The sequence below is a fragment of the Glycine soja genome, chromosome 13 (genome assembly GCF_004193775.1).
Source record: "Glycine soja cultivar W05 chromosome 13, ASM419377v2, whole genome shotgun sequence".
NCBI lineage: Eukaryota > Viridiplantae > Streptophyta > Magnoliopsida > Fabales > Fabaceae > Glycine > Glycine soja.
The window spans coordinates 14757834-14782667 of record NC_041014.1 but is presented as its reverse complement, the minus strand read 5'-3'; the positions used below and the strand labels follow the sequence as shown (position 1 = coordinate 14782667).

The 24834-nt window shown below is 33.3% G+C and overlaps 2 protein-coding genes, 1 long non-coding RNA gene and 3 other non-coding genes across 9 annotated transcripts; 1 reads left to right on the top strand and 5 right to left on the bottom strand.

Annotated features, from left to right (window-relative positions):
• The first annotated feature begins 4875 nt into the window (after positions 1-4875).
• Positions 4876-8918, top strand: LOC114381420. Of its 3 annotated transcripts, none has more exons than XR_003660039.1 (4): positions 4876-5659; positions 6043-6123; positions 7670-7792; positions 8581-8918. It is a non-coding gene; the product is annotated as an uncharacterized LOC114381420 (long non-coding RNA). The 3 variants fall into 3 exon arrangements; XR_003660040.1 differs by having other exon boundaries at positions 4883-5659; positions 7707-7792; XR_003660041.1 differs by lacking the exon at positions 7670-7792 and having other exon boundaries at positions 4917-5659.
• A 3355-nt stretch (positions 8919-12273) lies between these two features.
• Positions 12274-14224, bottom strand: LOC114381013 (60S ribosomal protein L32-1). Its single transcript, XM_028340186.1, has 3 exons — positions 14048-14224; positions 12716-12897; positions 12274-12617 (listed from the first exon to the last, which is right to left on the bottom strand). Exons 1-3 carry the CDS (start codon positions 14135-14137, stop codon positions 12488-12490), a joined length of 402 nt encoding a protein of 133 aa, XP_028195987.1. The 5' UTR covers positions 14138-14224; the 3' UTR covers positions 12274-12487.
• LOC114382908 lies at positions 13292-13375 on the bottom strand. The gene has a single exon (XR_003660363.1). It is a non-coding gene; the product is annotated as a small nucleolar RNA Z196/R39/R59 family (small nucleolar RNA).
• Positions 13550-13631, bottom strand: LOC114382907. The gene has a single exon (XR_003660362.1). It is a non-coding gene; the product is annotated as a small nucleolar RNA Z195/SNORD33/SNORD32 family (small nucleolar RNA).
• LOC114382848 lies at positions 13861-13942 on the bottom strand. Its single transcript, XR_003660309.1, has one exon. It is a non-coding gene; the product is annotated as a small nucleolar RNA U31b (small nucleolar RNA).
• Positions 14225-17901: 3677 nt separating the features above from the next.
• LOC114382476 (amino acid transporter AVT6B-like) lies at positions 17902-23073 on the bottom strand. Of its 2 annotated transcripts, none has more exons than XM_028341933.1 (6): positions 22948-23073; positions 22077-22575; positions 21612-21767; positions 20827-21030; positions 19466-19931; positions 17902-18474 (listed from the first exon to the last, which is right to left on the bottom strand). In XM_028341933.1, the coding sequence occupies exons 2-6, from the start codon at positions 22507-22509 to the stop codon at positions 18336-18338; spliced, it is 1398 nt and encodes a 465-aa protein (XP_028197734.1). In that variant the 5' UTR covers positions 22510-22575; positions 22948-23073; the 3' UTR covers positions 17902-18335. The 2 variants fall into 2 exon arrangements, with proteins under 2 accessions (XP_028197734.1, XP_028197735.1); XM_028341934.1 differs by lacking the exon at positions 22948-23073 and adding an exon at positions 22674-22940.
• Positions 23074-24834: the final 1761 nt, after the last annotated feature.

Below are 24834 nucleotides of genomic sequence, written 5' to 3'. Positions count from 1 at the left end.
AGCTCAATAAAGTCACACAATTGACAATTCCATATGCACAATTAACAAGAGATCCATGCACATGCATATAAGTAACTCAATAAATTAACCAAGAGAACTGTGTACATATCAAGAGTTTATTGTTAGGAATTTTATAATTTCTAATTAATTAATTAATGTGGACTACATATTATATTTATTATTTATATTAGTTATTTATATTTGTGGGCTCAATAAAAGTGATCTAATTTGGTGAGTCTATTGGACTATCATTAGAAATTAATATGGGCTTGATAAGCGGAAATCAGTTTGACCCATTAGGGAATAATGAGAACTCTAACAGGTTAAAACCTAAAGTAAGGTTGTGGTCCCTAACACACCAAATCAGAAATTGTATTCTCTTCTTCTCATCTGACGAGAAACCTAAGGTCCCAAAAGAAAAACAGTGATTTGGTTGAGGAAGAACAACAAACCAACAATCCCTCAGACTCATCAATTTCGCTGCTTATCATGGATCCAAGTATTTTTCACAACCCCTCTTAATAATCTAACATAATGTGTTTCCGGTGATTATTGGTATTTTATTAAGATCCCTAAAATGTCAAACATTTATAACAACTGGCACACACATTTCAATTAATGGATTTGCATGCACGCATGATGGTAGCTTCTTTTAATGGCTATCTATAAATATCTTTGTTGTAGAATTCACTTGGCACATTCCCCTTATAGTTTCCATACAAGTTTGAGCTGATCATCAATATGTTTAATTGTAGGTTGTGTCTCGTTTGTGTGGTGACTGTTTTATGCATCCCTTTATGCATTGGCAATTTCCATATGAAGAAGTGTGTGCAGATAGACACGCAAGCTCTTCTTAAGTTAAAACATGGCTTCACTTCTAGAAGGGAGATTCTATCTTCGTGGAATGGTGAAGATTGTTGCAAATCAAAGGGAATTTTGTGCAATAATTTAAATGGTCATGTAACCACAATGGATCTCGCATCAACAATATCATATTATTCTGCATCTTTGGGAGGTAAGATAGACTCTTCAATATGTGAATTGCAGCATCTCAGTTTCTTAAATATCACTTATAATGAACTAGAAGGAGAGATCCCAAAGTGCATTGGTTCATGTACTTACCAAAATCTGGAGCGGACACACATTAGGGAGGATGTGCTTAAGGTGGGTTCTTGGACTTTGCACGTTAGACTGAGAGTGACCTTTGTTAGGAGGACAAGAGTGGGGAACTGCAAAACAAAGGACTCCAACACTCAAGTAAGTATATGAGTTAGGAGAATAAGAGAGAAAGTATGAATACATGAGTATGCAAGCAAGTATGCATGTGTGCTTGAGATGTGTTGAGGGTTCGAAGGAACCTAGTTCTTATAGGAGTGGAATGAAGTTGCAGGTTCTTGTTTATAGGGACTATTATAGCCCTTGCAAATAATCATTGACTTGTAGATAATAATCTGTAGCTTATATAGATAAAGTTATACATAATGTATAGCTTAGAGATAAAAGCTAGTAGATAATTATTACTTACAGATAATATGTAGCCTTGTAGATAATTGAATACATGCCAAGAGATAAAGTGGTTACGTTAAGAGGTTAGAGATAACCTGTTGGTTGGGAAGCCCGATTGTTAAGGGCCGAACATATGTGCTTTTGTGCCAAAGCTGACATGGAGGGTGGACACATGTCCTAGTGTGCCAAGTAGGATGCCACATGTATTTTTGCGGACCTTGGACAGTACATAAGACCCCCAAGCTCTGAGTCGACTTGTGGGCGAAAGAGGTTGTCCAGTGTCGAAGATTGTCTAATGTTCGAGGTAGTAGCCTTGACAAATAAAAGAGTGACGAGTTTATTGAGCCCTCAAGCGTGGACGAGTTTATTGAGCCCTCAAGCGTGGACGAGTGTTGTCCAATGTCGAGTGTGATAACCTTGACAGGTGAGAGAATTGCATGTCGATGTACCTTGTCAAGCCCCCGAGCCTAGACAAGTGTTGTCCAGGCTGCTTCTGTCAAGTTGCCCGAGATGGACATGCTTTTGATTTTGCAGGCTAGGTCTGATGTGTAAGTTTAGGGAAGTCTTTGTATTTGACAACTCTGCAATTTTCTGACCGTTGGAGAGTGCATTGAAGATAGATGTTACATTTCATTAGTTGATGTAGATATATACAGTACAAGTATAGTGCTCTTGCATATGTGTCACTCATGGAGTGGGCACGTATTGGAGACGTGGTGCCTGAGTGAGTGGGGCTGCATCGTGATGCAAAAAATCAGGGCACCACCTTAGCTCTCACTAGTTACCGAAGAGTCCATCTCTTCTTTAAATGGAGTGGACGTTTGATTTTGGGTCACTATCACTTCAAACTTTTGCTTTCTTTCGCCCAACACTTCTTTGCTTTCGTGCTTGCTTCATGTGATATATTTCTTCTTCATTTGTCCTCTTCAATCTTTAAGGTATTTTTTCGTGACAATGCCTTCATTTTTGTCTGATTCCGCCATCGACATGGGTGGCAGTGATTCAAACGTCTTTCATAGCTTCAAGGACCGTTTCTTCAAGGTCCTGACTATAGATGTCGTGGCTAATGGTTTGCCACTTATGTTCCATAAGGACAAGGAGTCCCGCTTCTCGTTCTACTAGCAATCTGACCCTACCAAGTTTAAGTTATTTGACAAGGATTTGTTGACCCTTATGGAGAGGGTCGACAAAGCTATTTTGGAACAATTGTCGGCCTCGCTGGACGCGTGAGCCATTCTGTCTCTTCCTTCAACGAGCGATCCCCTCGCTGCCTTGGACGGTAAAGTGCCTAATCATGTCCTTTTTTGTGTCTGAGGTCGATGTTGGCTTGAACTAACACTTGTTTGTGTCGTTGTTGCTTGTTTTGCAAAAATTATGGGCAACTTCCCTTGGAGGCCATTGGTGAAGTAGGTCAATCCTACTGGTGGGACCATGCCACCATCTGTTGTCCCCTCTACTGTTGGAGAAGGGAGGTCAACCTGTTGGTGAGGTTGGCCCTGTTGCTGTTGTTGCTGAGGTCACCCTGGTGCTCCTTCCTCTATTTTGGCAAAGAGGAAACTAGATGATGGTGCTGGGCTGTTTGGCCAAGAAAAGTCGAGGGCCCTTATGAGCCTTCCCGCCCCGAGACAAGCTGTAGGGTTGACGCCCGGTGTGGGTTGCCCTTCGAGTTTGTAAGATGTGCCTTCGACTCTAGCAGTTGCAGTGGCTCCTGCTTCTGCCACTGTTGTTGCTGCTACTCCTGCTCCTCCACCTCCTCCTGTCGTACCTATTTGGGAGGTTACTCTTGCTGCTGGAGTTGATGCGCCGATTACTTCGACAGGTTCTGTTGTGGCGTCTTCATCCACCGTTGCCACCCCTTTGTTGAGTCTTGGTGTGGCAATCACTAGTGCTGTGGAGAAAAATGATGATAAAGAACATTCCTCCTTTGAAGAGAATGTTAGAACAATAAGTTTGGAGAAACCTAAGCCAAGGGAATTTCACAATGAAGTATCAGCATAAGTGTCTCAGAGTCCTATCCCGAATCTACTATTGGTGCAGAACATGTTAAAGATTCTGATACTCCAGAATGCTCTGATAATCAGGTTCTTACATATTTCAAATGCATGTATTATATATATATATATATATATATATATATAAGTTTAATTAGACACTTTTGGTAGTGATAATTTTTTTTTTTGACAATTACTTTAAATCTTTTTCTTTGCTGAATCAATCAATGTGCAGCCGCTTGTAGCATCAGTTCCACCTGTGGTGCGAAAGACTTCCTGGTTGAGTTGCTGTGGACTGTTTGATGTTCTGTCAGGCTCCAACAGATAAGTTCAGATCGGGAATTATTTTGTCTTAGAAAATCATATCTGTTTGAAACTTGAATACTCTGTCAACTTCAAAAGTTTTACTTGTCATATGTGTGTGTGTGTGCTTCCTCATACTTGTTTGCAATTAAGTTGCTTGCCTTCTCACATTGTTGCTAACTGGTCAGATTTTCTTCCATTTTTTACTTTTAATTTTTTGAAGAGTAGTTTGTTGGTTTTATTGTATTCACCAATTATTGCTCAGTTGATTATGGACTTCTTTCTTGGCATCTTTTATTTTTTGTTTTCATGTATGATGTGTATGCTGGTTTTTATGGTTGTGTTTTATCCATTAATGGGATATGCAATGAAAATATTAGGAGATAACACAGTTGTGCCCGCTGAAAATCCATATTAGAAAATTACAGTAAATCATAATGTATTCAGGAAACAGGGATGACTGATTTAACATTTAAATTAATTTGTGGCTGTTGGTTTGGAAAATGACAGTACATTTTGAAACCCGCAAATATGTTCACTCAGTCATAATATTGCTATTGATGTTTTGTGGTCAAAGAAGTGTAAATAGCTGTTTGAAGAATTGCTTGGCCTGAAATTTTAAGTTGTTATATATAAGCCGAGCTCTAGAATAGATTTTGTTATTCACTCTCTCACAAAAGGTCTATTGTGCTTGAAGCTGTGACAAATTATTGGCTTAAATTAAAGTTACCTCAAGGCTCTAGGTATCTGCTCGAGACTCAAGACAGTCTTGTAATAAAATTCAATTTAAGTGTGGGGTTGGTGAAGATCGAATTTTAGGCGACTTGGTCAATGATATTTTGACATAGTCCAAGAACTGCTTGACCTTAGAGTCTAGGATTAATTGACAATGACCTTATGTGACCTGTCTCTGGAGGCATTATCTTTGCCTTGGGAAGATATTTATTGCTTGTCAAATTCAATTAACTAGAAGATTGAAATTGCAATTTATCAGAATGCTATCACTGTTAAATTGTGTTTGGTGAAATGAAATCAATACTTAGTGTTAGAAGTTCTTTTGCGATTTCTCTTGATTGATGAATACAGAAATGTACATAGTCGTTGCCTTGTGGGTCTATTTTATTCAGTCTTTAGTCTTGTGCTCTCGTGCTTTTAACCTGAGGATTTTGGTGTGGGCTGTGAGCACTAGTGTAACTTTGATGAGTCTATCTCTTGTTGATGGGAGTACACAGCCACACAATCACAATTGTTCACAACATTGCAGCTTCCCCTTATCCTTTTCCCTTTCCAGCTTTTCGAGTCTTAAAACACTACTAAAAAAAGGGCCTTTTACGACACCATTTTTACGCCGATTATAACTGAAACCACCTTAGAAAGTGATTCGGTGACAATTTTGTAATTATCGTGGTGAAAATTGCAATTCACCACACATATTCTAAGGCGGTTATTCAAAATCACCTTAGAATGTTTTGTATAATAAAATTTACACCGATTTTTATTAAATAACCATCGTAAATAAAAAAAATAGCTGAATTTAGTCGTTACTTTTCGGCATTTTAAAGTTCACTCCTAGCTAGCCTTTCTTCCTTCTTCCTTTGCACCTTGACTGCTAACCCCACTCGAACCCTAGCCTTGTTCTTTGTTGTTCTTCCTTTGCACCTAGCTTGACCAACCCAACTCGAACCTAGCCGCATCACGTGCTTCTTTTAACACCAACCCCACTTGAAGTTCCCAGCAACGTTTTCATCTTCTTTCACGGCTCGAAGCTCGTGACTCGGACCCGACGAAAGAGTGAAGAAGTATATTGACTCGAACTAGCTCGAACTTCACAACTCGAAGATCACTTTTGTCAAAATCAGGTTAGTGAGGGTTGTAATTAGTTAGGTTAACCATCTTTTAAGCTTTTATTAGGTTAAGCTTCGAACAAACCCAGTCAATAACGTTCATGGTCATTCTATACACTAATTTCAGTAATTTATATAAAGTTCACACTTTTAACAATTCCATAGTTACTTTCTTTAGCTGTAGGTTTGGGAAAAAGACCCAGTAACATCCAACATTTGAGTTTTAAGATAAAGATAAAAATATAGAAAACGAATCAATCATATAATTGGCATCAAAATTATAAATAAATGGGAAAACTTTAAGAATGGCATTGAAAATAACTAAGTGTGAGGGAAGTTCTTTTACTGCCGATGTTTGATTCTAATGTTGGTCTGATGTGTCCTGATGTTGATTGTAGGGAAGATGCAGGTGACAAATTAGTTGTTGCTGAACAACAGCTACTAGACTGCAAATGGATCAGTGCCAATTTCTTCATTTGGTCAGTGCCAATTTCTCTTCCTTTTCTGCATTTTGGTTTTTGAGTTAATGGAGCTTTTCCGGTTTTACTTGAGATAGCACCTGCAAATAGTAACATATGTAACACATTAAATAAACAATTTTGTTTTCATGTATTAAAAATTAAAACTTATTAATAAGCATAATATTTTTTTTTGGATACCACCTGCATCAGGATAGTTATTAATTTTGTTTCCATCAAATTAAAACTTATAAAACTTATTAAATTAAAACTTACTTGAGATAGCACCTGCATCAGGATAGTTATTATTTACAGAAGCAGCATTTGTATTCTCATCAGCTTTAGGTTTAGAAGCTAAAGCTTCATGAACTTCGCTTGTATCATTAGCTAGAAAATCAGTGCCAATATTTTGAGTCCTTCTGGATTGGACAGCTTTTGCTATGATGAATTTGAATTTTTTGTTCTGTCTATATTGTATCTGTCAAGAACCTACAATCTCAAAAGCTTAAGCTATTAGGTGAAAAAATATTCAATTTTATATTATATTTCTAGCATACCCCATCACGCAGGAGCCTTTGGGCTTGAATCATGGACAATGCATAGACCCACCTATCTTAAGTTAAAATTAAAGTTTCTTTTTTCTCACAAAAAAAAAAAGATTTTTATTGGAAAATTGGGGCAGCAACGATTGAACTTTGACCACTTGGTCAGTGAAGCTTTGATACCCATTTCAGGAACCAACAATCCTAAAAGCTTAACCTATTAGGTAAAGACACATCGATTTTATATTATATTTCTAATACTACCAATAGTCCAGGATTGGCAGTGTTCTTACGTTCAGCAGATGTAAAAGTCAATTTTAGGTCTTTTTAACTTCCTACACTTGGTGCCTAGAGTCCTAGCACACAAGACTCAACCCTTGGATTAGTTCTACACTTTGAAATCCTAAAGTCATTAAACCAATATGTTAACGCATTTTTTTTTTGTTATCAAGTTTGATGGGACGAGTTTACATACATAAATTTTGGAAATAATAATAATGGATGAAACTCTTTCTCTATGTTATATATCCAAATAGAATAGGCTCGTTTCTGTATTGGGCTTGGTCCTGTTGGTTGGAAGTTAGAGAAGTTCGTTACCACGTGATGAAGAGAACTTGCATAAAATAAGAAGGAATTGGCTACTTTATTTACACACTTTTTTTAAATAGGAAATGAATTAGCAGCCTTTGCTTTAGTGTTCATGAAATTGAAGAGCTCTCTGGTTTGCTATAGTTTAGCATTTTGATTAATTACCTGCATAATATAAGGAGGTACAAAAGAAACTATCACATTTGTGTAACTCCTCTTTCTGTCGTATATGTATTTTAAAATCAAATACCATTTTTCATATTCCTGTTGGATGCATGCAGCATGATATTTGATACTTGATATTCCTGCAAAATAATACTTGAGATTCTTGACTTTACCAGGATTAATTTTGCTGAACTTTTTATAGACATTAAAAATCACGAGTTGCTTTGACTGCTGTGATAATAATACTTTACCATGCATTATTCTGAATCCAGAATCTTTGTTGTCATTTGGATTACTATATGAATGTAGCACCAGGAGGGCATGATTCTTCCGGAATTAATAAAGTGTCTTCTTATTATTCGGCGGCCTGAATCTTGGTTATGGTTTCAACTGAGGTGATGGAATATTCTTATTTGTGGGCCGCAAAAAGATTAAGCTAGTGCATTTTCACTTGATTCTATATGTGAAAATTATGTATATTCTGTCCATTTTTTTTATCTTGGATAATATGATTCTTGTAACATAAGTATGAATAGATATCCATAACTATTTCCATTTCCCTTTTTGTGATGTATACGCGTGTTATAGAATGAATATGTAATTCTGGCTCTTTCACCAGGTACAGCTAATTTTTCTGATTGAAATTTTAGTAGCTGGACATTGTTGGTCAATTCGTAGATTCCTTCTTTGCTGATGGTGCAGATATTTTGTTTGGTCTTGATAGTTTCTAGTGGCATGAGGACAGTGGTTTGTTCACGTATTTTGATAAAAGAATCAATTTTTCACAGAATTTGTTTATGGAATTTCTCCAACAATTTTTTATGCTAATTCAGTCATAACTTGCATTTATAGTATGACTGAGTATATGTGCTGGGAGTATCAGTTGGGATTTTTTTTTTTCAAAAAGTATTTATTTATTTATTTATTGTTTTAAGCATCTGTTTTTTCTTCTATTCATCGGTGTAGACAGTATTTTAGAATTGAGACAACAGATTTTCTAGGTGTCAAGGGTTAAGACAGCCTCCCCACTTCTTTGTATATACTATATATATATCCATCAATTTTTATGAGTTGCTTTTATTCATTCTGTAATTCTGATTTTGGGGGATTATTGGGGTAGTATCAACATAGATTTTGAAATCTATATTTTATTGACAACATTGGCCATTTGCTTCTCTTGCAGAAATATTAGCACGATTGAGGATATCGTCTGATGGATCAAACTTCTGTAAACATAGGACTTCATCGAGAAAATTTTGTGATATTTAATGTAAATTTCTTGTTAAGATTTTCCAAAGAATAATGGGCAGAGACCCAACTACATAATTCATGAGGTTTATCAAGGTTTGTTGCTGTAGTATTTGTGTTAGCAACAGTTTCAGCTAAATATACCCGACTCTTTAAAACTGATCGAATTACGTATTTGTTAGTCTGAAATTATTGTTATTCTTAGTTCTGCTTATCTCATGTAACCTTGAAATTTCTTTATGAAGATTTAATGTTGATAATCTTGTGAGCTTATGTAACCAGTTTAATTTGATCATGGAATCAACTTGGGATAAAAGTAATGTATAATTTGCATCACTAGCTGGTCTTCTTTCTCAAGCTGAGTATGCTGGGTTTCAATGACCCCATGGTCCCTCTGGTCTAGGTTTTCTCTTGGCCTTTTGCCCCTTTATTGTGCCCAAGAAGAAAGACCCTTCTAGCGTGTTCAGATTTGCGTTAGATGATTCAAGATCATGTTGAGAGAAAAGTTGATGTGATTTTAGGTAAATGTTCATATATTTTGTTTCATATTGAAGAATTGATTTTAATTTAAAATAAATTTAATTTCATATTGAAAATTTGATTTTGACTTAAAATAACTTTAATAACTTAAAAAAAGCAACTTAAGTAATTTTCCTTTAGAAAAATTTTATATTGAATTTTATTAACTTACTTCTAGAATAAGAATATCTAATATAAATCTCATCATTTTAACTCAAAATCTATTTTAACTCAAATGAATTTTGCAAATTTCATTTCATTTAAAATTAATTTTGCAATTGTTCATATAAACACGCTTAATTTTCTTTTAAGTATAGTATGATAATAGCTAATAAGGATGGACTTAAATAGCAATATCGAATTGTGCATTGCGAAAGTTTTAGTTTTTGTAGTAGGTGTTGAGTCTATTGAGCTCATAATTCAACCACTTGTCTCTGTGAACTTTCAATAATAAAAGAAGAAATGTGTGAGTTTAGTTGGGCCACTGCCAAGAGTGTTTTTCAATTCTAGATTAATTTGAGATTTTTTTATTTTTATTTTTTTGCTTAGCGACAAGCTATTTTTTTTTTTTCTTTCACTTGTCTTATTTCGCACGATACGTGTGGTGCAATGTGAAATGGTTCAACTCTTTTCTAAATTTCCTGACACTCATGTGAGAAAGCAGCAAACTTGTGCTTGTCTGTATGGGGTAACTTCTTTTTATTTCTTAAAAAAAAAACAAAAACAAAACTTGTCAAATTTGCCATGTTACAAAGGCACTGGCAGCATGAATTCTGTGTCTGCATCTCGTGTAACTAGTTAGTTATTTCTCAAAAGACTTGTTAACAAGTATTTATGAATATTAATTGATAAGTTAATAAAATAAAGTTTTTATTTAAAAAAATATCGAGAGATTACAGTGATAAGAATATGTTATTAATATTTTTATAAAAATTTTGAATTTAATTTATATACACTTCATTGAAGTTATTCAAGTTCATTGTCCAAAAAAATTTTTTACTGCAAAATACTTGTATCATTTCATTTAGAATAAAGTGTTCAATACATGGTAAAACATGATCAACAGTATGAGACTATGAAATAAAGGAGTTGTCCTAACAAGCTCATGAGCTACTCCATTAGCTTGTCTCTAGAATAAAAGCAACTTGATAAGTTGGGTTCTCTTCTAATAACATCTCCCAGCAACTCTGGATGATGCTTCCTAGTTCGCATTGTCCAAAATCTTAAAATCCCAAAGTCTACAAAACTATCTTAATTGAGAGAGACAAAAGAAAATTAGCAGTGAAGAATTGAAAAATCTGAAAATGACGATGATGAATGATTTCAAATTGTAGATCTAGAGTTTCATGTAAATGGTAAAGGGAGAGAGTTAATGAGAAAACGAGCTACTGCTGGTGGGATTTAGAATTTACTACACGTGCAGGATCTTCTTTTGTAAATGGGCATTGCTGTACAAGAAATCTATTGTTCAACATGATCAATACGCTCAAGAGTTAACTCAATGCACAAGAGATGCTTCAACTAACCGAAACAATGTACTCTTTTACTCTTTGTAACAAAGAGAAAGAAGTAAAGGAAGAGAGTGCAAAAGGAAAATGAAAAGGTTCAACTCTATTCAACAAAAGGTAAGTCTAAACTACCCTTACAAACAATTAAAATAACAAAAATACATATTATTATTTAGACTAAATTACATGTTTGGTTATTTATGTTTTAGTTTGGTTATTTATGTTCTAGAAGCTTAAATTTAATCTTTTATATTTCTTAAATGAGTCAAAATGATACTCATAAAATGGGATTTTGAACCTTTTTTTTATTAATATGAAACCTGAAAATTATTCCAATAAATTCGTTTACATAAAAACTATGAAATCTAACTTGTACAAATTAAAAAAGAGTTAAACATGATGAAAATTATATGGAAATAAATCTCATGAAATAGGATCCACACGAGAAAAAGCACTCGTCATTCCTTGGTTATCGAGAGCACCCCCAAATGTACCGGTTTATGTTTTCTTTCTTACTGTTAATAAAAATTGAATTATCAATGTGGACCACTTTTGCTAAGTTAGTAACATTAAAAAGCACAACAAAACTAATGAGAGAAACCATGTCCATTTGCAATTGCTGTGATGCATTAAACATTATGATCAAACTATCCGCAACTTGATTTCTGTTGATGAGATTGTACACAATCCATAACTTTCAAAGCCACGAATTCATTAAAATTTAGTATTTAGTATTTAGACATATTCATTAACATTTGGAAACAAACTATGGTACGTTTGGAAGGCCACGAGTATCATGCGCGAACTTTTTCATAGGAATATAGTTGTTATAGGATTTTTGAATGTTCACCAAAAATTAGATCAAAAGCCGTAGCAAGATTTTTCTTTGCATTTATGGCATCATTGACATGAGATGTTTTACAATTACAATGGGCTGTAATAGACAATCCACTGAAGTGAAAAATACTTACTAGCAAGTATAATTCTCCCAAGTACTTGATACTGTGTGGATAAAATGTTATAATAGACAAATGTATTTTTTTATGAAAATTTAAAACTTATTATTAAAAAAAACTCAGGCACAAACTAACGCCGTGTCGTGTCGCATATTCACTTGGAGGCAGCTGTTGTATGCTAATAACCTCTCATTTTTCTTGTAGCAAAGCAAATCTTACGCAGAGATATATGAAATATGTCGTAGTTCTCTCTCACCCAAACATCATAATTTCAATCTAGCATACCCGTTTTGTACTGTACTAAAAGTTTGATGATATTGTTAGTTTGGCCTGCTGGGTCATATTCTCATCCCCTCACATCCATTGACTACATAAATTGTATTTATTCTCAACTAATACAAAACACGTAAAAAAAACATTGCAAAGTTTGTTTTCCTATTGCACCAATGTAATAGTTTTAGTCTTCGTTAAGATACAACAGAAAAACCAAGTTTACAATGTTTTCTCAAAACTAGCTTTAGCCTAAAAATTAATAAGATATGAACATTTTTTAAAATTCTTCATGCTTACCAAACATTTGCATTTTAAAACTGAGCCGATCCGAAATTTCAATTTAGTTGCCATCAGCTAAAAACACGACAATCATAATTAACAATTATCACATTGCCTTCAACTAGAACAGAAGTTAAACTCAAAATTGGGGTAGAAAACTTTAGCAACAGCAAATAGACAATAAGCAACATATAAAATTGTATGGCATGCAACAAAGTTTTGGAAATAACAAAAAATCAAAATCTACCATCAAGGGTGTCAACAGAAGCTCACTACAAAACATAAATAACTCTCCCATGTATTGGATCTACTCATCCTCCTGGCTACGTAGTCTGGCCGTCTTGTTCGTCAAGACAACATCAAGCTGAGCAGCTCTCTCAACTATGTCCTTCCTCTTCCTTGTGGATACATTGTGAGCAATCTCAGCACAATATGTCCTGGATTAGCATAACCAAAAATGATAAACACATTCAGCAACCATTAGCAGTAAATTAAATTTTAAAAAAATAGGAATGAATTAATCCAAAATCTTCACCTGTTATGCATCATGAGAAGTTCCAGGTCTTTCACATTGTGCACGACAAATTTCTTGAAACCATTTGGTAGATAATGGCGGGTTTTCTTGTCTGAGCCATAACCAATGTTGGGCATCAAAGTGCATCCTTTGAACTTTCTCCTGACACGAGAATCAATACCCTTGGGTCTGCGCCAGCTTGGCTGTAAGAAAAACACAAAACATGATTACTTTAGAACCAAAACAACCAATTTCAAATCACTTAACACTTGCATTCAACAAGTAACCTACACATCCAATTAGATGAATTGGCAACAACTCCACAGACAAGCATAAGTAACTAAAGTGCCAATGAGATAATGAAAGGAAAAGTAGAATGTCTACATTTCTTTATCATAATAAAAGGCACTCCAATGGGAAATTTAAATATAAACTTAATCAGCATGGACTGAAAATTCACAGGAAAATCCAGAGAGAAAGATTATATTGTAAGAACGCATTCCATGAATGAAATTTGTACATGAAATAGGAATAACATTTGAAGACAGATGTTGCACATAGAAAGCCTAAATAAACCCGTAGAGTATAATACTGTTTTGCTATCTCAGCCGAAAGATGGTGATTTTAGTATAATAATCACAGATTAATCAGAATATTTGGGAAAATTCATCACAGATTGCACAACAGTATTATGCTCTCACATGATAACACAAGTCATTTAGGAGGTCAAAAGAAGCAATCCAGATTGAATAATCGTGCCCTTTAAAATTATAAAAGCACCCATACACTGGATACCATGAAAAACAGTATTAAAGATTATAATTCATAAACAACAACAAAAAATTAAAAATATGCAAGAGATCAGATGGTAGTGCATGTTTAGTGATCATCATTCATTCTATTGCAAAATTGATGGATTAAAATCTTCATATCTCATTGCATTTAAAGACAAGACAGTGGCACAGACAAGGTGCTTCGGTTAACAACACAAAAATATCAACACTTTATCAACAGAAACAAGAATGTCAAAAAACACTCAAATCCCCCCATTAAAACGAAGATATTCACAAACTTTGAAGATAAATCTGGACTTAGAACCTAAACCTGAAATTAAATGATAAAAAAATTAAAATTTAATTCAACGCAATAAAGATATTGAAAACAGGGGATCAGATAAGAATGTCAATCACCATATTACACCGTGTGGTGCAAATTAAGACTGGGGCCACTATAACAATCATCATTTCGATCTAAACAAAACTAACAACTTGAATAAAATTCCACTCGTTCAGTTCAAATCAAAACACAAGGCAAAAAAGGATATGAAACTGTTTATGGTTTCTACTAACTAACCTTGACGGAGATCTTGCGATCACTCTGGGGGCGTATAAACTTCTTGACGCGCTTCTTCACGATCTTCTTGGAGAGCAAGGGTACCGCCATTTTCACTCACCTCGCAGAATTAGGGTTCCCAACTTAACAAAGCTTCTCCTCAACCATTATATACGACACCCGGTGGGGCTAGGGTTTTTGCAACACGGGGTCCTAAACCCGACCCGGTTTCCTGCTTTGTGTTTTAGGCCATGAACCCGTCTCTGTTCATCGGGAAGCCCAGTATAACAACACGTTATCCTGCTCTTGGACTTGATGTTTTAACAATTGTTCATGTCTTTAAGCTCTAATTTCTCTCTCCCATACGAAAATTTTAAATTGTGGTATAAGATTTTTTTTTTACTTTTGCAAAAAATAATTTAAAACCCAATAAATTTTAATTTAAAAATAAAAATGAAAGATGGTAGATTGAAAGTAATAGACAATTAAAATATTAGTATAAAAATAAAGAAAAAATTATGATAATTTAATGTGGTCAAAGAAGTTTTTTTTACTAGTTGTCAAAGTAGTATATATAGAAAAGAATTTCAAATAAAATGAGTGCAAAGAGTTAAAAAAAATTTCTTTAAATCATGTATTCTAATTATAGAGTAAAATGTTGTAGATGTTTTGAACATGGTTTTGTCTTCACCATGTGTCAAAGGGATTGGACCAATTAGTGTTCTTGGAAAAAATGTGTATCTATAGTTGATGCTATAATTTCAACTTTATTGAATTATTATATTTCTAGACATGAAGTTTACATCCTATAAATGTTAGAGACACATAATATGAAATGTAGTTTGAATCTATGAGTGAGATTAGTGTGAAGTCATTTAGTTTTTGGATTGTGAATAATTATATCATTGGGAAATAGTAGTTTTGTGTTGTTGTGCTTGTATCACCAAATGAAGTTTGGTAGCCTTGTGTGAACATCTACATGGGATTGTGTGTTATTATAACTCATTTTAATAACCATACAATACTATACTTATGCCTTTTTAGCAAATAGATGAGAAGTTTCCCCAAAATTAAATAATTAATAAATGGGGGAAGGGGTGTTCCTAAGTTTTAGAAAAAGTTTTTGAAGAAAAATATAGTTTTAAGAAAGGTTTTTAAAGAAGATATCCCTTTAGTGACATAGAGTAGATCCTTCCCTAGTACTAGTCATATTCAAGAGTTGCATGCTTGGCATACTATGGTGTGCAAAGGGCTAAGGTCCCCTGGGTCACCAAGGTGAGATGAGGTTTCGAAAGGTTTATTAAAAGATTTTATAAAGAGGTTTTAAAAGAGTGAAGAGAAAGAAAAGAGACTTCGAAGAGAAAACTAGGCTTCCAAGAAAGAAAAAGAGTTAGGCAACTCTAATGAGTCGTAAGATAAGTATAAAGACCTAGATTGTTGGGATTAGAGCTTATTTAATTTGTGTTTAGACTTACAAAATAAAAACTTTAACTTTAGTTGATTAAAATACAACATTTTTCTTTTTGATTATAATACTGCATTTTGATTTATAAAATACACAACTTGTCAAAAGAAAATTAGATAATTTGCATTTGTTTGGAAAAATGAGATAACTTGAGACAATTCATTTTAGTTTTCGTATCTTCACAAGTTCTCTATTTTCTAGTTTCCAGAGGAATCCTCTTACCCTATTACTTGTACATCCATTGGTTGAAGTCAAGTAGGGCCACAACCAAGGGACAAACAAGGGGATGAGATACAAAGCTAATAAGTTCACAAAATATGTAATAAAAAGGACTAGAGAATGCCAATTGTCTTTAGTGGTAGTTTCCTCCACATACAAACATAGTTTAGGACAAGCATATTAATTCTTTTCAATTAATCATTAGATCATAAGTAGGTAACTCACATCTCAACCATAATTTGCTTCATGTCATGCATAACATATTACATATTCACAAGAATGCATAACATATTACATATTCACAAGAATACAAAGACAATAATGATACATCAAGTACTTACACAACAAAATACGATTCAAATATGTTTTTCACTCATCAAACACAACCATAGTCATCATTATACATGAATTAGTCAAGTAAATTAATCGTGCATCAAGTTCATGAAGTGACGAAAATAACACAAGAATGAAAGGTTGAATTGTGTTTTCACAAACTTATAACACTTCTTCAAAACAATTTGTTATTATGATATTAGTTTAGGAAGTGACACTTTAGAATTAAGAACTTTTCTGAGAGTAGAACAAAACTTCAACCAGTTTCTAGAAAATGATTTTAATAGGTTTGTTTCAAAAAGGTTGTTCAATTACAAGAATTTAAATGAAAAGGTTTAGTTATGAGTTCCTTTTATAAAAAAGTGTTCAACCTTAATGGCTCCAAAATAACAATGATGTGATTAAGAAATTAAAACCAATGTAGTCAAGAAGGAAAGTGAAGAAGAAGATGTACAAAGGTTTTTATACTAGTTCACTCTAACCTTGGGCTACGTCCAATCCTTATCCTTCAAGATGAGATTTTCACTAACACAACCAGCTACAACTAGACCAATCAACCACCAGATTTCAACAACTTGCCAATAACCCCACTTGACTTTACACCTAGCACACTATTAGACTAGCTACTGTTGGAAGAAGTAGTGAACGACACTAAAAGAGGTGACTAGATGACTCTGTATGTATTGTCCAGTCTAGCCCTTTGTGTTGGCATTTGTTTTCTGTCCAATAGTATGTCCAGTCTAGTCTACCTAGCTAGTCTGTTTGGATGGTTCATTAACAATGTTCTATGTTATAAGTGTCCTATCTAGTTATAACCATTTTTTGGTTATTTTGTTATATGTACGCTCCTATAAGAGGAGTTAGTTAGCAGGGTTAAAAGTGAGTTAGAGAGAGAGAGCTTTTGAACCCAATTTCAATTTATATCTTATTTTTGTTATTCGCAATACAATTTCCATTGTTGCATGATCTCTCCTCTCCTTCTATCATCTATTTTTCTTATCTGTTTGCATATTTCTCAGTCTTAAACACAACAAATTGATATCTAGAGCTTCGATTTAATCAATTTTGCATCTATTTCGTGGTGGGTCTAAGTCATTAGAGATCAACCATTATTTTTTATTTGTACTGCATCTTCAAGATTTGATCAAGAAAATGGTCAACACAATCAAGATTGAGAAATTCACAACGAAGAATAACTTCAACCTCTAACACAATCAAGATCAGAGACCTTTAGGAAAGTTACAACCCTTGGAGATACCCCAGTGGAAAGATTTAGATTCTACATGTGTTATTGTTGACAGACTGACCAAGTCTGCTCACTTTATTCCTATTAATATCATATTTTCCTTGAAGAAGTTGACCTCTATGTATATTAGTGAGATTGTCATATTACATAGTGTTCCATCTAGCATAGTGTATGATAGAGACCCTAGGTTTACCTCTAGATTTTGGAAGAATCTAAACAGAGCGTTGGGAACTAAGCTTAGACTAAGTTCAGTCTACCACCCTCAGACTGATGGCCAAACTGAACGGACCATTCAGTCGTTGGAGGACCTTTTAAGCCTAGCTAGTCTTGATGTTGTGCCACATGAAACAATTTTGTTCTACAAACTTCATTATAGACTTTTATAAGATGATACTCTACGAATAAGACTTGATCACGAATATATTTGTTTATATTTGTTCTACAAACTTCATGCTCTAACTTCCAAACGTCCAATCCTTAGAGTGTAGATGCTTCATTTTAACTAGGAATATAATAAATAAATAAATAATCTTTACTAGACTTTGGACAATATTCCATCCTTGAACTAAATTTTGAAGTGGAGTTAGCCTCAACCCATTTACAACAATAATATACAACCCAGTAACTTTATCAAAAGATAGTTACTAATACGTTATCGGAAAACATTTACTCAGACTATTGCAATGCCATTAAGTGCCGAAAATGTTCTATTTCTAGGGAAATTTATAACACAAGGTATTAACAAACGCTTTAAAATACATGAGTCAATCTCTTTTAAATAGGATTGGGAAGAAAGAAAAAAAACTCTAGAACTATAATAGCAAAGAGCACATTACACGGGAGACCGAACATGTTGCAAGCCTTTACACAATTTTGAAGAACAACTGTACACAGGGACTGGGTTGCTTCTTTCTTTATTTTACAATCAACCCATCAGATCCTCTCAAGAAACATCGATTTTCTAGTTGGCCAATAACCCTGCCACTCTAGCATCTGAAAGTACGAACATATCTGAACTGTGGACTTGTATAGAAAATTTCAAGAAATCATTCACGTTTAGTTATACTATTCTTGATCAGGGCAAAGGCATCACTGTATACAGCCACAACATTCGCCAAGACTGCGAGGACTATCATAAACACTGATAGAATCTTGTCTTTTTTAGTTGCAATGTTGTATCGATCCCTGTAGTAAGAAAACAAAAATTTAATGGTAATATGTTGAGGTAATTAATCAGAAGCAAAAGCATAGACAACAAGCAGTTTTTCATGCATGACCAAAGTGGCTGTTAGGCACAACCAATAAAAAATACAAGAAAACTTCAGCAAGGGTTTTGTTATCTTTTTTATGTAGATATAACCAAAATGCATTTTGCCTCTTCTAACATTGCCTTTTTCGTTGTCTTTTTCAATTGTTATTTTTATGTATCTTGAGTTCTTTATTAGTTGTGCAGCTTGTGCCTAATAGACATTAGGACTGTTCATTCTAGTATTGCTTGCTATAAGGGAATGATAACTATCTCAATATCCTTAAATCATTACTCCTCCTTTGGTAAGGCTTCATCAATTTCACATAATTTTATTTGTATAGACTATATTGACTATAGTGGCTTTAGTGGTATGCTTGTAGTGGACAAATACCAGTATTTTCTGCAGTTTGATAATGTCAGGAATTCTAACTATTCAGAACCATGTTAGTATTTATCAGATAAATTAGCTTAATGCCATCTTCCCTGGCTAGTTATTTCCTCTGTGTAATTTAAAGAATAAATCCTACAATTAAGCACATTAATCATATATGTGCTTGTTTAGATAAACTTATTTCATAAGCACTTACAGGAAAAGAAAAGAAGAAGGTAAAATAAATTGAAATCCTACCATAAACTGGAACTATGTTATGCACTTAACTTTTATAGAAGTTCTCTCATCTAACTTCTTCAAAAGTTGAAGAGCACAAATTTGATTTTAGCTTGTGGAAGAAGTTCAATTCATTTTACCCTTTTATTTTTTTCTCCTATATGTGCTTGTGGAAAAGTTTATCCAAATAGGACTTTTTTTTTCCTCTTCCCTTCCATTGTGGGTACTTAATACTTATCTACAGAGAACATAAAAAAAATAAAAAAATGTTGGATACCAAATGCATTACTGAACTAAAAAAAGTCAGGCACCAAACTCACCTTAGGGTGATGGCAGATGGAAATATGAATGATAAACATGCAGCAGCTGTTGCTCCGGTGAACTGGAATATATCCCAAATGCTGGGTATGAAATTTGCTCCCAAAAAGGAAGCAACAATAAGGACCATAGTAATTGATGCAAATCTGAAGTTATCTAGAACCAAAGGCCTAGATGATGGAAATATGAGACCATCAAGGTTGATCCGCACTGCATAGAAGACAACTGGAAATACAAGCACAAGATGTGCGGCATAGCTAAAACGAACAGCATCGTTGAGCACAGAACCAAAAGGAATTCCAAGATCAATGTCAAAATTGGCAAGCACATCATCAAGAGTTCCTTCACCAAATAGGAGGAACCCAAAGAAGCTTGTTAGCAAGTACACTGAAGCACATAGAGCAAGGGAAGTACGCACAATCCCATTTATCTGCGAGGAGTCCTCCAGTTCATTATCTATGCTGTGAACTGCAAATAAAGTGTGTATGCATTGCAATCATCAGACTATATATCCATGAAGCAAACAGGTAGATCAGTATAGCTAACTGCAGTCATGTCATGCTCCCCCCACATAACTGAAACTTTTGCAACGGTTTCTAATAAGCACCTGGGAAATCTGCTTAAAATTTCTATGACCACTTTAAGCAACCAAGTATAGGATCCAAAATGTATACTTCCATTCATCATGTTATTAACTGAAAATATAGTATATGATCAACAGGATGAAGAAATTTAGGAGTCGTTTGGTTTAAGAAAACATTTTATGTTTTCACTTTGTTTCTTGTTTTCTAAAATTTATACATGAAAATTGAAAATAGAAAACAATAGAAAGATGATTTCACTGTTTTCTGTATAAACTCTTAAAAACAAGAAACAAAATGAAAATAGAAAACATTTTTCAAACACAATGGTTCCAGTGTCCCAGTTTAATATCATGGTGGACAGCCAGAAACAAACAAAAACAACTTTTGTCAGTCATAAATTGACATGCACGGTACAAACCATTTTACTTTCATCAATATTTTCTTTTCAAATTAGTTGGACAAGGACAAGGGTGAGTCTCACACAGTGAGGTTTATGGAAGGATCTGCCAGATTGAACTCACAATATTTTTTTTGTAAATTAATTACAAAACTATAGTTACATGTTTCAGTTTTCAATAAAAACATTAAAACAAGGGTGATGAGTGAGTTCCAAACAAAGGTCCGAGAAATTAAGTAAATATGTTCGAAGAGTATATAGTGTTAAGTCAAAAAACATTTGTGTCTTAAAACAAATCGGAAATCTTGTTTATTTTGATTAGATACAAATAAATACAAATGTTAAAAGTTGTGTCTTATGCATTATCAGATTATATTCATACCATTGAAGTGGCATAAATAGGCTGTCACAACCACAGGAGTTACAGTGAACAGTTCAAAAACTGAGGCTACGTCAGTAATGATTGGGAAGAGTCTGGGCATCCCAATGCCTCCAATTGAAATCTTGAAAATTGAGATTCCCACAGCAATAACAAGAAAAGCAACTGCTAAGCCAAATGATAATGCAGAAGTGTATCTCAACGAATCTGCAAAATCCACAAAGCACACCCATATAATCTTCATTGATTTGTCATATAGCATATAAGCTTAAACCTATTCACCAAAAAAAAAGAAGCTTAAACCTAAGTATGTCATGACAATAGCTATACCTCGGTCCCATCACAAAACTTGATGAAAAAAAACAATTCCTCAAAGTATTTATAATATATTGGTATCAGAATGCAAGATGTGTACAGTACCAAAGCAATAGAGTGATTCTAAGGCTATAGTACATGCTAATTGTCTACTATGTCATGTCACTCATGTGTCATACTCATAATATAGCATATATGGCAACAAAATCACAGAGCTTTTCTGCCATAAACTATATATTTTCAAACCATCAGAAAACTGAGAAATAGAGAAACTAAAGCAATTAACATGCAACTGATAGGGATTCCGGGCTTATCTCAAGCCTTAATGCTAATTTATCTTGGCTGTCAATACTTCTAAAAAAATACTTTTGAGTAATTTGAGATGACCAACAGTCATTGTAGCAACACCTAACATTGTGCTTATATTATCTTCTTATTTTTCACTTCAATTAATGAAAGAGAAGAACACTCACCAATTCGCTTGAAGCATGACAAAGGTGCAAACACAGCAAATGTTGTAAAAAGAAGAACAAATGTACGACCTGTCCACCAGTGAACTCCAAACCATCCTTCAAGTACACCAGAATGATGAAATTCACTAGAAGAAGATGTTCCAGAAATCACATCACCTTCAATATAAACACAAAACTGAATTACAACCCAAATTTCTCATCTAAACAGATTGAGGGGATCAACTAAAATCTTAAGTTATGAATCAGACAACAAGTCCACTGAAATAAATACGGAGTTTAATTCCCATATACGGTCAGTGTAAAGATCTTTATATTGCCAAATGCCAATTAATTAGAAATCACCTTAGAAATGACTTTTATCATACATGACAATGACAATGTAAAAAATAAAAAGTTAACACTATCTGTGCATTCTAATTAAATTCATAAAATCTTATGTATTAGGCTTAAGAATATAGTCTTTACCAATAATAATCATGTAAATAATCAGCATTCCAATGTTGTTGATTATAACGCATATTTGCACCAGAGCTTTTCCGAATTTGCCAAATGAATCCCCCACGAGATTCCCATAAGAAGAAAGATTCCCTGCCCGGGAATTCCTGATCATGAACCCAATTGACTTCTCTGTCAACAAAGCAGTTAAGATAATAGCAAGAAGACCAGGCACCATCCCCAACTTTTTCACACATGCTGGCAACCCCATGATCCCAGCACCAATAGCTGTGGTGGATAAGTTGAAAACTGCCCCAGAAAATGAAGCACCATTGAATTCATCAAAACCTTCAGCATCAGCATCATGAGTCTTAGGTATCAAAGGCGCCTTCTCATCAACAACTAATTTGTTCTTCCTTGATTTTGTGTTCTTTGCCTTATATTCAAGACTTCCAATAGTCATTTTCAGTTTTCAAGTACTCTTTTTTTCTTTTTCCCTTACTAGAAATTTGAAGCCAGCTTAGCTAATCTGTCAGAGACAAAATACACCCATTTTTGAAGTTAAAGCAAAGATTCAAACTTTGGAGCAATTAGTTCAGCAAAATTCACATGCTCAATGATACAAACCTGAAAAAATAATTCAAGACACCCCAGAATCCAGAAAGAAAATAAACACAATAAATATTGAAAATTTGAAACTCGAGAGGATCAACAAAACCCAGATCACCAAATGGCTCAGAATTCAAAACCCAAATCTCTCTAACAAAACAAGCCCCGGTACCAACAAATGAGAAAGATTTTGGGTGCGTTGGAAAAAGCTTGGAAATATGGAACCAGGGAAGAGAATGAAGAAAGAAGAGAAATATTAGAAGCCAAAGAAAGTGCAAGATAAAGGATGAACCTTTGTTTTGTAAGCCAAACCAAGAGAAAGAGAAGATAGAAACGAATCTATAATGGTGCTTGATCAAGATTCATAATTTTTTTGCTTTTATCCATATAGGGTAATTGACATGGCAAGTGTTAATTTAATATAAAGTTGACTCAATCGCCAATTGTATGACCAAATCGTAAGCCTCTCTCGCCTATTGGTTTGTATTTGAAAAGGACAACATGCGAACTTTTTTTTTTCCGGGAATAAACCACTTTATTTAAAGAGTTTTACGGGGCTTTTGTATCAAAATAGTGTAATTTTATTTACAAATTAGAGTAAAATTCAGTGTCTGGCAAGATATTAAATTTAAACTTCATATAATTTTTATATTTTTATAATTTTTAAGCTATCAATTTTTATATTTAATTAAAAATAATAATTTTATATTACTAAAGTTATGATAATTTATTCCTTTAAAAAAGTATTGATAATTTACGTGTGATTATTTATTATTGTAAATTATTAATTTATTTATTTGTATAAAGTGTATAAAAATAAAGTAATAGATTACTGTTAGGAAAAAAAACTATTAGTCATGCCGTGGAAAATTCATAATAACTTTTTAAAATTTTAAATAATTACTATTAAAGAAAACATGTATTTCGGATTGCACTTTTATGTATTTTTTTTTTTAGGTTTTTAAGGACAATGATACAGGGCTTGGAGAATAAAAAATAGAAAAATGAAATTTTCAAATTGAGGATGTGACGAAGTTGCCTTAATATTGATTTTAGTCGTGTTTTTACTTGATACATATACATACAATGACAACAAAGTAGCAATGGAGGTGGTCAATAAATTTGATTCACAATTTCTTAATTTTTTTCCTTTTTCATATAGGTTTCCTATATACTTTTATTCCCTTCATTTTATAAAATTGGTGTTTGATATTAAATTAATGGATTAAATATATGCTTTTTCTTACACGAACACTTAAATTGTTTCTATTATTCAAGCTAGTTTTATAATTAGATTAGAAATGTAAAAATATTAATTTAATATTTTGGATGATTTAAATGCAAATTATTTGCTATTATTCTTGTTACTTGTATAAGCATTATAGTTTAACTGTAATATTTTGGATATGAATCATTTTAATTAGAATTTGATTTAATATGATTTTAGTCAAAATATTGTTTTAGTTAAAATTTAAGATGTTTGGTTTGAATGAGTAAGGTTATTTTTTTAACATGAGAGAATTGTTATTATTTTTAAAATTTCCTTTGAATCCTTTTGTGCACCTGCAAAAAAAGAAAAGATAAATTAGAAAAATAAGACAAATCATATAATCGTACCTTAGGGAAGAAAAAAAAGCAAATCAAATGATAATTAATGAAAGGAAAAATTATTTGAAAAAGAAAAGAAAGAAATATTAATATTTAAGAAAAATTAAATATATAAATTGAAAAAGAAAAAATAAAATATAAACTAAAGCTTACAGTAGAGAAAGAATAAAAAGGTCAATACATTTGCTCCAATGAAACCAAATAAAATAATAGAAATAACAAGTGTTAGTAATTAGCTATTTAAAATGAAAATAATAATAGGTTGAGAGTAAAGAAATAAAATTGAAAAAGATAAAAAAAATTACCATAGAGAAAGAATAAAAGGGTCGATGCATTGTGTTTCTTTCCATTAAAACTGAATGAAACCTAATGAATGAAAATATTAGCAAATATTTATTTTAAAAGAAAAAATAACAATAAAAATAATAATAATCACTCGGGTATTTATAATTGAAACTCAAATCATGCAAGTATTTTTAAAGTTTAAAAGAGGATCGATCATAAAAGTATGAAATGTCAGCATCTTATATAGTTGGCAAGGAGGGTTAAGAAAAGAAGATAGAAGTGTAAA